This window comes from Argopecten irradians, chromosome 2 (genome assembly GCF_041381155.1).
Source record: "Argopecten irradians isolate NY chromosome 2, Ai_NY, whole genome shotgun sequence".
In the NCBI taxonomy this organism is placed as follows: Eukaryota; Metazoa; Mollusca; class Bivalvia; order Pectinida; family Pectinidae; genus Argopecten; species Argopecten irradians.
The window spans coordinates 72496037-72508669 of record NC_091135.1 but is presented as its reverse complement, the minus strand read 5'-3'; the positions used below and the strand labels follow the sequence as shown (position 1 = coordinate 72508669).

At 39.2% G+C, this 12633-nt stretch overlaps 3 protein-coding genes across 3 annotated transcripts in view; all 3 read left to right on the top strand.

The window, feature by feature from the left end:
* The window catches only part of LOC138316844 (rhophilin-1-like), a 71292-nt gene extending 69927 nt beyond the window's left edge, over nucleotides 1–1365 (top strand). Inside the window, exons 12-13 of the mRNA XM_069258499.1 lie at nucleotides 833–957; nucleotides 1252–1365. Coding sequence (XP_069114600.1) covers nucleotides 833–957; nucleotides 1252–1365 — 239 coding nt within the window. The remainder of the gene's footprint in view (nucleotides 1–832; nucleotides 958–1251) is intronic.
* Nucleotides 1366–2340: 975 nt separating this feature from the next.
* On the top strand, nucleotides 2341–3297 carry LOC138316843 (uncharacterized). Its single transcript, XM_069258498.1, has 3 exons — nucleotides 2341–2466; nucleotides 2615–2770; nucleotides 3142–3297. Exons 1-3 carry the CDS (start codon nucleotides 2341–2343, stop codon nucleotides 3295–3297), a joined length of 438 nt encoding a protein of 145 aa, XP_069114599.1.
* A 919-nt stretch (nucleotides 3298–4216) lies between these two features.
* Nucleotides 4217–11260, top strand: LOC138316388 (rhophilin-2-A-like). The gene is made up of 3 exons (XM_069258088.1): nucleotides 4217–4393; nucleotides 8131–8280; nucleotides 9760–11260. The coding sequence occupies exons 1-3, from the start codon at nucleotides 4298–4300 to the stop codon at nucleotides 10117–10119; spliced, it is 606 nt and encodes a 201-aa protein (XP_069114189.1). The 5' UTR covers nucleotides 4217–4297; the 3' UTR covers nucleotides 10120–11260.
* Nucleotides 11261–12633: the final 1373 nt, after the last annotated feature.

Below are 12633 nucleotides of genomic sequence, written 5' to 3'. Positions count from 1 at the left end.
TTACTCACAGTAAGTACAGACAAAGAAAGACTTACTCACAGTAAGTACAGACAAAGAAAGGCTTACTCACAGTAAGTACAGACAAAGAAAGGCTTACTCACAGTAAGTACAGACAAAGAAAGGCTTACTCACAGTAAGTACAGACAAAGACAGACTTACTCACAGTAAGTACAGACAAAGAAAGGCTTACTCACAGTAAGTACAGACAAAGAAAGGCTTACTCACAGTAAGTACAGACAAAGACAGATTACTCACAGTAAGTACAGACAAAGAAAGGCTTACACACAGTAAGTACAGACAAAGAAAGGCTTACTCACAGTAAGTACAGACAAAGAAAGGCTTACTCACAGTAAGTACAGACAAAGAAAGGCTTACTCACAGTAAGTACAGACAAAGACAGACTTACTCACAGTAAGTACAGACAAAGAAAGGCTTACACACAGTAAGTACAGACAAAGAAAGGCTTACACACAGTAAATACAGACAAAGAAAGACTTACTCACAGTAAGTACAGACAAAGACAGACTTACAAGACAGACTTACTCACAGTAAGTACAGACAAAGACAGACTTACACAAATACTTTTACTCACAGTAAGTACAGACAAAGAAAGGCTTACTCACAGTAAGTACAGACAAAGAAAGGCTTACACACAGTAAGTACAGACAAAGAAAGGCTTTCTCACAGTAAGTACAGACAAAGACAGACTTACTCACAGTAAGTACAGACAAAGAAAGGCTTACATCACAGTAAGTAACAGACAAAGATGGTTAAACCCCATTTTATGCCATTAACAGGAATAGATCCTTTATGTTGTCTTTTTATCATTGAGGTTCCTTTGATCCCCATCATCCCTCTGCCCATCAATGGTTCCTGTTCCTGATCCCCATCAAGGTCCTGATGATCCCCATCAAGGTTCCTATGATCCCCATCAAGGTTCCTATGATCCCCATCAAGGTTCCTATGATCCCCATCAAGGTTCCTATGATCCCCATCAAGGTTCCTGTGATCCCCATCAAGGTTCCTATGATCCCCATCAAGGTTCCTATGATCCCCATCAAGGTTCCTGTGATCCCCATCAAGGTTCCTATGATCCCCATCAAGGTTCCTATGATCCCCATCAAGGTTCCTGTGATCCCCATCAAGGTTCCTGTGATCCCCATCAAGGTTCCTGTGATCCCCATCAAGGTTCCTATGATCCCCATCAAGGTTCCTATGATCCCCATCAAGGTTCCTATGATCCCCATCAAGGTTCCTGTGATCCCCATCAAGGTTCCTATGATCCCCATCAAGGTTCCTGTGATCCCCATCAAGGTTCCAATGACCCCCATCAAGGTTCCTATGACCCCATCAAGGTTCCTATGATCCCCATCAAGGTTCCTGTGATCCCCATCAAGGTTCCTATGATCCCCATCAAGGTTCCTATGATCCCCATCAAGGTTCCTATGATCCCCATCAAGGTTCCTATGATCCCCATCAAGGTTCCTATGATCCCCATCAAGGTTCCTGTGATCCCCATCAAGGTTCCTGTGATCCCCATCAAGGTTCCTGTGATCCCCATCAAGGTTCCTATGATCCCCCATCAAGGTTCCTGTGATCCCCCATCAAGGTTCCTATGATCCCCATCAAGGTTCCTATGATCCCCATCAAGGTTCCTGTGATCCCCATCAAGGTTCCTATGATCCCCAAGGTTTCTGATCCCCTCAAGGTTCCTATGATCCCCATCAAGGTTCCTGTGATCCCCATCAAGGTTCCTGTGATCCCCATCAAGGTTCCTATGATCCCCATCAAGGTTCCTGTGATCCCCATCAAGGTTCCTATGATCCCCATCAAGGTTCCTGTGATCCCCATCAAGGTTCCTGTGATCCCCATCAAGGTTCCTGTGATCCCCCCATCAAGGTTCCTATGATCCCCATCAAGGTTCCTGTGATCCCCATCAAGGTTCCTGTGATCCCCATCAAGGTTCCTATGATCCCCATCAAGGTTCCTATGATCCCCATCAAGGTTCCTGTGATCCCCATCAAGGTTCCTGTGATCCCCATCAAGGTTCCTATGACCCCCATCAAGGTTCCTATGATCCCCATCAAGGTTCCTGTGATCCCCCATCAAGGTTTCCTGTGACCCCCCCATCCCCTGATCATCAAGGTTCCTGTGATCCCCATCAAGGTTCCTGTGATCCCCATCAAGGTTCCTGTGATCCCCATCAAGGTTCCTATGATCCCCATCAAGGTTCCTATGATCCCCATCAAGGTTCCTATGATCCCCATCAAGGTTCCTATGATCCCCATCAAGGTTCCTATGATCCCCATCAAGGTTCCTGTGATCCCCATCAAGGTTCCTATGATCCCCATCAAGGTTCCTATGATCCCCATCAAGGTTCCTGTGATCCCCATCAAGGTTCCTGTTCCTATGATCCCCATCAAGGTTCCTGTGATCCCCATCAAGGTTCCTGTGATCCCCATCAAGGTTCCTATGATCCCCATCAAGGTTCCTGTGATCCCCATCAAGGTTCCTTGTGATCCCCATCAAGGTTCCTATGATCCCCATCAAGGTTCCTATGATCCCCATCAAGGTTCCTGTGATCCCCATCAAGGTTCCTGTGATCCCCATCAAGGTTCCTATGATCCCCATCAAGGTTCCTGTGATCCCCATCAAGGTTCCTGTGATCCCCATCAAGGTTCCTATGATCCCCCCATCAAGGTTCCTGTTGATGATCCCCATCAAGGTTCCTATGATCCCCATCAAGGTTCCTATGATAGACCCCATCAAGGTTCCTATGATCCCCCATCAAGGTTCCTATGGTTTCCTGTGATCCCCATCAAGGTTCCTGTGATCCCCATCAAGGTTCCTATGATCCCCCCATCAAGGTTCCTATGATCCCCATCAAGGTTCCTATGATCCCCATCAAGGTTCCTAATGATCCCCATCAAGGTTCCTATGATCCCCATCAAGGTTCCTATGATCCCCATCAAGGTTCCTATGATCCCCATCAAGGTTCCTATGATCCCCATCAAGGTTCCTGTGATCCCCATCAAGGTTCTGTGATCCCCATCAAGGTTCCTATGATCCCCATCAAGGTTCCTGTGATCCCCATCAAGGTTCCTGTGATCCCCATCAAGGTTCCTATGATCCCCCATCAAGGTTCCTATGATCCCCATCAAGGTTCCTGTGATCCCCATCAAGGTTCCTATGATCCCCATCAAGGTTCCTGTGATTCCCATCAAGGTTCCTATGATCCCCATCAAGGTTCCTAATGATCCCCATCAAGGTCCATATGATCCCCATCAAGGTTCCTAATGATCCCCATCAAGGTTCAATGATCCCCATCAAGGTTCATATGATCCCCCATCAAGGTTCCTGTGATTCCCGTCATGGTTCCTATGATCCCCCATCAAGGTTCCTCGTGATCCCCATCAAGGTTCTGTGATCCCCATCAAGGTTCCTATGATCCCCATCAAGGTATCCTATGATCCCAATCAAGGTTCCTTGATCCCCATCAAGGTTCCTATGATCCCCATCAAGGTACCTGTGATCCCCATCAAGGTGTGATACCCATCAAGCCTATGACCCCATGGTTAAGGTTAAGTTTACTACATATAAGTTTTTATATGGAAAAACACATTTTTGAGCATTATTTAGTCATTATAATAGGAAATTCGTCAATTGTAGTCAGAATTATCTCTATGTGATGGCCATTGAATCTTATTACCAAATTTTCCATGACTGATCCCCAGGGGCCTTAGGGGCGGTCCCAAAACCGGTCAAATAGGCTAAAACTTCAAAAATTCTTCCTCTGAAATTCTGGAACTGGTAGAACCTGAGATAGCATTTAACATCATATCCATATTGGTCCTGGCCGACCCCCAGGGGCGAGAGGGGTGGGGCCAAAAGGGGTCAAAATGGATAACATTTCAAAAATCTTTCTCCTGAATTCACTGATTTGATGGAACCAAATAATCTTCATAGATTAAAAATTTATAAAATCACTGACTGACTTCAAGGGCCTGATGGGCCAATATATATTTATAGTGTTTATATGCATGTCTTTGTTTCATTCTGTGTCTGAATTCAGGTGACCGCTAAGGCCCATGGGCCTCTTGTTAAATTGTAGAATAATTTTATATTCTAATGTTCTTTGTTGTATAATGTTTTATATTCTAATGTTCTTTGAAGAATAATGTTTTATATTCTAATGTTCTTTGTAGTATAATGTTTTAAATTCCAATGTTCTGGTGTTTTCAGGTGCTTAGCCACTTTCTCTTCACTAGAAGAGGAAGACGATTTTACAGAAATTTTCATGTCTCCGAAAATCCAGCCAAAATCTGAACGTCCAGTATCTCCCACTGCACCGGAGTTCACAAAGGTCAAAGTGACCGACATCTTTCAAAAATTGGTGTGTATTATATAAAACATAGATTACATGATGAGAAGTATAATATTACATACATATTTTGGGAAATGATTTTTAGCTCACCTGGTCCAAAGGACCAAGGTGAGCTTATGCCATACCGTGGCATCCCTCGTCCGTCATCCGTCCGTCAACAATCGACTTCTTCTCCATAACCGCTTGTCGGATTTCAACAAAATTTGACTGGTAGCATCCTTATGGGCTACTAACTGAAAATTGTACAAATGATGGGGCTGACCCCTCAGGGGCCTGAGGGGCGGGGCCAAAAGGGGTCAATTTGGCTATTTCCATTTAAACGACTTCTTCTCTGAAACTAAGCATGGGAGAAAACCCAAAATGCAATGGTAGCATCCTTATAGGGTGGGGATTCAAAATTGTACAAATGATGGGGCTGACCCCTGGGGGCCTGAGGGGCGGGGTCAAAAGTAGTCAATTTGGCTATTTCAATATAAACAACTTCTTCTCTGAAACTAAGCATTGGATAGCACCCAAAATGCAATTGTAGCATCTTTATAGGGTGGGGATTCAAAATTGTACAAATGATGTGGCTGACCCCCCAGGGGCCTGAGGGGCAGGGTCAAAAGGGGTCAATTTGGCTTTTCCATATAAACGACTTCTTCTCTGAAACTAAGCATGGGATAGCACTCATAATGCAATGGTAGCATCGTTATAGGGTGGGATTCAAAATTGTACAAATGATGTGGCTGACTCCCCAGGGGCCTGAGGGGCGGGGTAAAAAGGGGTCTATTTGGCTATTTCCATATAAATGACTTCTTCTCTGCAACTAAGCATGGGATATATATATAAATAGCACCCATAATGCTATGGTAGCATCCTTATAGGGTGATGATTCAAAATTGTGCAAATGATAGGGCTGACTCCCCGGGGGTCTGAGGTTTGGGGTCAAAAGTGGTCAATATGACTATTTACGTATAAACCACTTCATCTCTGTAACTAAGCATGGGATTACGCTGATAATGCAATGGTAGCATCCTTATAAGGTGGGGATACAAAATTGTGCAAATGATGGGGCTGATCCTACAGGGGCCTGAGGGGTGGGGTCAAAAGGGGTCAATTTGGCTATTTCCATATAAACCACTTCATCTCTGTAACTGAGGATGGGATTATGCTGATAATGCATCCTTATAGGGTGAGGATTCAAAATTGTACAAATGATAGGACTTACACCCCCCCCACACCCCCCCCCCCCGCCCCCGGGGTCAAAAGGGATTAATTTGGCTATTTCCATTTAAACGACTTCTTCTCTGCAACTAAGCATGGGAGAGCACTCATAATGCAATGGTAGCATTTTTATGTTGTGTATGTGTAATGTTGTATATGTGTAATGTTGTGTATGTGTAATGTTGTGTGTAATTTTGTGTATGTGTAATGTTGTTTATGTGTAATGTTGTATATTTGTAATGTTGTGTATGTGTAATTGTTGTGTATATGTAATATTGTATATGTGTAATGTTGTGTATGTGTAATATTGTGTATGTATAATGGTGTTAATGTGTAATTATTGTGTATGTGTAATGTTGTGTATGTGTAATGCTGTGTATGTGTAAGTAATATTGTGTAATGTGTAATGTTCTGTATGTGTAACATTATATATGAGTAATGATATGTATGTGTAATGTTGTATATGTGTAATGTTGTGTGTAATGTTGTGTATGTGTAATGTTGTTTATGTGTAATGTTGTATATTTATAATGCTGTGTATGTGTAATTGTTGTGTATATGTAATATTGTATATGTGAAATGTTGTGTATGTGTAATGTTGTGTATGTGTAATGTTGTTTATGTGTAATGTTGTATATTTGTAATGTTGTGTATGTTAAATTGTTGTGTATATGTAATATTGTGTATTTGTAATGTTGTGTATGTGTTATATTGTATATTTGTAATGTTGTTTATGTGTAATGCTGTGTATGTGTAATGTTGTGTATGTGTAATGTTGTGTATGTGTAATGGTGTTAATGTGTAATTATTGTGTTTGTGTCATGATGTGTAATGTTGTGTATGTGTAATATTGTATATGTGTAATGTTGTGTATGTGTAAGTGATATTGTGTATGTGTAATGTTGTGTACGTGTAATATTGTATATGTGTAATATTTTGTCTGTGTAATGTAAACCAAGTATTTGATAGCATATTCGTATGGTATCTATAGCATCATTATATGGTTGGGATTCAAAATTAAACAAATCCTGGGGTCAATTTTTCTTTGTGATTTTTGAATCACAAATTACTCCAAGAAAAAAACGACTGGTGAGTGATACAGGGCCTCTTGTGTATATGTAATGTTGTGTATGTGTAATGTTGTGTATGTGTAATGTTGTGTATGTGTAATGTTGTGTTAATGTTGTGTATGTATAATGTTGTGTATGTATAATATGTTGTGTATGTGTAATGTTGTGTATGTGTAATGTTGTGTATGTGTAATTATGTGTAATGTTGTGTTAATGTTGTGTATGTATAATGTTGTGTATGTGTAATGTTGTGTTAATGTTGTGTATGTGTAATGTTGTGTATGTGTAATATTGTGTTAATGTTGTGTATATATAATGTTGTGTATGTGTAATGTTGTGTATGTGTAATGTTGTGTATGTGTAATATTGTGTTAATGCTGTGTATGTGTAATGTTGTGTATGTGTAATGTTGTGTTAATGTTGTGTATATGTAATGTTGTGTATGTGTAATGTTGTGTTAATGGTGTGTATGTATAATGTTGTGTATGTGTAATATTGTGTATGTATAATGTTGTGTATGTGTAATATTGTGTTAATGTTGTGTATGTGTAATTATGTGTAATGTTGTGTATGTGTAATTATGTGTAATGTTGTGTTAATGTTGTGTATGTGTAATGTTGTGTTAATGTTGTGTATGTGTAATGCTGTGTATGTATAATGTTGTGTTTGTGTAATATTGTGTATGTATAATGTTGTGTATGTGTAATGTTGTGTTAATGTTGTGTATGTGTAATATTGTGTTAATGTTGTGTATGTGTAATGTTGTGTATGTGTAATTATGTGTAATGTTGTGTTAATGTTGTGTATGTGTAATGTTGTGTATTTATAATGTTGTGTATGTGTAATGTTGTGTTAATGTTGTGTATGTGTAATGTTTTGTATTTATAATGTTGTGTATGTGTCATGTTGTGTTAATGTTGTGTTAATGTTGTGTATGTGTAATGTTGTGTTAATGTTGTGTATGTGTAATGTTGTGTTAATGTTGTGTATGTGTAATGTTGTGTTAATGTTGTGTATGTGTAATGTTGTGTATGTGTAATTATGTGTAATGTTGTGTTAATGTTGTGTATGTATAATGTTGTGTATATGTAATGTTGTGTATGTGTAATGTTGTGTATTTATAATGTTGTGTATGTGTCATGTTGTGTTAATGTTGTGTATGTGTAATGTTGTGTTAATGTTGTGTTAATGTTGTGTATGTGTAATGTTGTGTTAATGTTGTGTATGTGTAATGTTGTGTTAATGTTGTGTATGTGTAATGTTGTGTATGTGTAATTATGTGTAATGTTGTGTTAATGTTGTGTATGTATAATGTTGTTTATAAATGTAATGTTGTGTATGTGTAATGTTGTGTTAATGTTGTGTATATGTAATATTGTGTATGTGTAATTTTGTGTATGTGTAATTTTGTGTTAATGTTGTGTATGTGTAATGTTGTGTATGTGTGATATTCCTTATTTTTTGATGCAGGGTCCAGTCTTGATCTTCAATGCCAAAAATGAGTGGTCAGCGCCACGGACCGTGGTGCTTGACCGTAGTGCTGTTCAGGGATTTGGATTTAGTGTCCGTGGTGACTGTCCAGTCAAGGTCGCTGAAATTGAGATGGGCAGTGTTGCCGAGGTGAGCCACCTAAGTATTAAGGCATTATGCTACACATTGTATGAGTTTGTTAGCTTTGTCACCTGTCCTGAGGACATGGAGAAGTGAGTTAGGGAAGGTTTCACCTGTCCAGAGGACATGGACAAGTGAGTTAGGGAAGGTTTCACCTGTCCAGAGGACATGGGACAAGTGAGTTATGGGAAGGTTTTCACACACTGTCCAGAGGACGTGGAGAAGTGAGTTAGGGAAGGTTTCACCTGTCCAGAGGACATGGAGAAGTGAGTAAGGGAAGGTTTCACCTGTCCAGAGACACGGAGAAGTGAGTTAGGGAAGGTTTCACCTGTCCAGAGGACATGGACAAATGAGTTAGGGAAGGTTTCACCTGTCCCAGAGGACATGGACAAGTGAGTTAGGGAAGGTTTCACCTGTCCAGAGGACATGGACAAGTGAAATAGGGAAGGTTTCACCTGTCCAGAGGACATGGACAAGTGAGTTAGGGAAGGTTTCACCTGTCCAGAGAACATGGCGAAGTGAGTAAGGGAAGGTTTCACCTGTCCAGAGGACATGGACAAGTGAGTTAGGGAAGGTTTCACCTGTCCAGAGGACATGGACAAGTGAGTTAGTTTAGGGGAAGGCAAGGAGTAGGGAAGGTTCACCTGTCCAGAGGACATGGCGAAGTGAGTAAGGGAAGGACAAGTTTTAGTAAGGTCACCTGTCCAGAGGACATGGTCAAGTGAGTTAGGGAAGGTTTCACCTGTCCAGAGGACATGGACAAGTGTGTTAGGGAAGGTCTGTCCACCTGTCCAGAGACACGGAGAAAGTGAGTTTGTTAGCTTTGTCCAGAGGACATGGACAAGTGAGTTAGGGAAGGTTTCACCTGTCCAGAGGACATGGACAAGTGAGTTAGGGAAGGTTTCACCTGTCCAGAGGACATGGACAAGTGAGTTAGGGAAGGTTTCACCTGTCCAGAGGACATGGACAAGTGAGTTAGGGAAGGTTTCACCTGTCCAGAGGACATGGACAAGTGTGTTAGGGAAGGTCTCACCTGTCCAGAGGACATGGAGAAGTCATACTAAAAAAGCCAACTATAACTCATGTTTTGAATACAATGAAATGTGGATTCCTGAAAGTTCAAGAATTTCTTAGGTGTCTTATATTTAATGAGTAAGAGTTTTGAATATAATTTATGATCCATCTGATGATGATGAGCTATTCAAATCACCTTTTGTCAGTTGTCTATCCATCCACCCGTAAACAATTCTTGTTATGGCAATTTCTCAGAAAGTACTATACGGATGAGTTGGCAGACATGCAGCCATGTTAGATTTAGATAGTTGAAGTTTGAAAAGCAGAGAAAAGATTCCTCTTTTTCCATTGTCAGACATAGATCATTCTTTGGTGGGCGCTAAGATCCCCCTTGGATCTCTTGTTTGATATATGAATTATGTTGCTGCAAGTATTGATGATTCTATTTTAAAATATTTCTTCAAAATATTATAGGCTAGCAAGCTAAGGGTTGGTGACTTTGTTGTGGCTGTGGGAAGCAAAGACGCGAAATGGTTAAGACACGAGGAGGTTGTCAACTTGGTCAGACAATCAGGCAGTCATCTTGAACTGACTTTAGTTACCCCTATAAACACTAGCATGCTAGAAACACCACGTCCATCGTCTACGCCTAGTTCTCCCGAAACTCCGATGAGGATGCAGAGTCCTGGAGAGAGTGTGTCTAGTCACAGTGTTAAAAGTAACAGAAGTAGACTTAGTGCTCCATGGATTTTCATTCGGAAAGGATCAAAGGAAAAACAGGAAAAACCAGAAAAAAGCAAAGAATTCGAGGATGGAGATTTATTTCTGCGATAGTATAAATGTTGCTGATGTCAAAGGCTTGTGTGAACCTATAACCAGCCCCTTTTGTCCATCGTCTTGTGCCGTCCGTTAAGTTTTCCTTGTGAACAAAATTACTTAGTTATATGAAATTCAGTTGGCTGCTTTATAGAGAAAAGCTATCAGAAGGACTGTATTTTTTGGCCTACAAATTCATTATTTTAAAAAAAATATTAAGTGTAAGGAAATTAAGTTGTATTTGAAATATTTAGTATTTCCCTGATTCATCATAATGGTAGTTTTCTAATTTTACATCTCTTGTGCTGATGAAATATGCATGCAATTAAGCAAGTTTAAAAACTGGGTCAGTTCTGGCCAATTTTTTTTTTATAGTTTTATAAGAAGCGATAGAGTGCAATCTAACAAAAAATTGATATTTACTGGGAATATGTAGGCACATAAGTTTGTTCAAAGTCTACGAGTTCTAGATAAAACAATATGTTTTGACAAAATTTTCACATTTGTATAATTTCTGCATGTTAACGATGGTTACTATAACAACTACAGAGGTAATGATCAGGGGTGTACTCGATACTTGAAATTCAACAATTAAATTTTAAATTTAAATAACAGGTTTGAAATTGAATTGGTACAAACCATACATAGACCTTTAAGTCTATATTGGTGTCTGTCAAGGAGTATTGACAGAGTTATCTCCTATTGTGATTGGATGACTCTTTGACATTGTAAACACAAGGATGAATTCTTAAACTTTGTAGCTATATGTCAAACAGAGACTGATTCATGGTAACTTGTTAACTAATGACACAAAACTGTTGAAAGATGTGAAAGGATGAGTTGCTTACATCGTCTGAATTACATCAGAACTGAGTGACTTATACAACTATATTTGTATTGTTGAAATTGCACATTATAAAAAACACTTTTAATCACAGTATTATTAAGACTAACTTTTATATATAATCATGTATTATATTTTATTATATATATATTTTGATATTCATTGTTCATAATAAAAGCAATATCTACAATCTAGAAAGGAAGAATGAGATTAAAACTATAAAACAGAGATTTGATTATGTTGTGTGTTACTTCGCTACATTCAAGATAAGGTCATTTACATTGATGATATTAAAGATTTTCTCTTTATTATTCACACTTTGTTTCATTTGTTATGAATGGATAATTTACTCTTACCTTACGTGGATTAGATAATCTACTCTTATCTTACTTGGTTAAGATAATCTACTCGTATCTTACCTGGATTAGATAATCTACTCTTATCTTACCTGGATTAGATAATCTACTATTATCTTACCTGGATTAGTTAATCTACTGAAACCTTACCTGGATTAGATAATCTACTCTTATCTTACCTGGATTAGATAATCTACTCTTATCTTACCTGGATTAGATAATCTACTATTATCTTACCTGGATTAGTTAATCTACTGAAACCTTACCTGGATTAGATAATCTACTGGATTAGATAATCTACTCTCAATTTACCAGGATAAAATAATCCTCCCTTATCTTACCTGGATTAGATAATCTACTCTTACCTTACCAGGATTAGATAATATACTCTTATCTTACCTGTATTAGTTAATCTACTCTTATCTTACCTGGATTAAATAATCTACTGGAATAGATAATCTACTCTTATCTTACCTGGATTAAATAATCTACTGGAATAGATAATCTACTCCTATCTTACCTGGATTAGATAATCTACTGGATTAGATAATCTTCTCTTATCTTACCTGTATTAAATAATCTACTCTTACCTTACCTGGATTAGATCTTACCTGGATTAAATAATCTACTCTTATTTTACCTAGATTAGATAATCTACTGGACTAGATAATCTTCTCTTATCTTACCTGGAATAGATAATCTACTCTTACTTACCTGGATTAGATAATCTACTCTTACCTACCTGGATTAGATTATCTTCTCTTATCTTACCTGGACAAGATAATCCACTCTTATCTTACCTGGATTAGATAATAGAGCTGAGGACCGAGTGGACCACAGGAAGACTTTTCTGTTGGTCAGTAACAGAGCTAAGGACCAAGTGGACCACAGGAAGACTTTTCTGTTGGTCAGTAACAGAATTAAGGACCAAGTGGACCACAGGAAGACTTTTCTGTTGGTCAGTAACAGAGCAAACGACCGTGTGGACTATAGGAAGAATTTTCTGTTTGTCAGTAGCAGAGCTAAGGACCGTGTGGACCACAGGGACCATATGAAGACTTTTCTGTTGGTCAGTAACAGAGCTAAGGACCAAGTGGACCACAGGAAGACTTTTCTGTTGGTCAGTAACAGAGCTAAGGACCAAGTGGACCACAGGAAGACTTTTCTGTTGGTCAGTAACAGAGCTAAGGACCAAGTGGACCACATGAAGACTTTTCTGTTGGTCAGTAACAGAGCTAAGGACCAAGTGGACCACAGGAAGACTTTTCTGTTGGTCAGTAACAGAGCTAAGGACCAAGTGGACTATAGGAAGAATTTTCTGTTGGTCAGTAA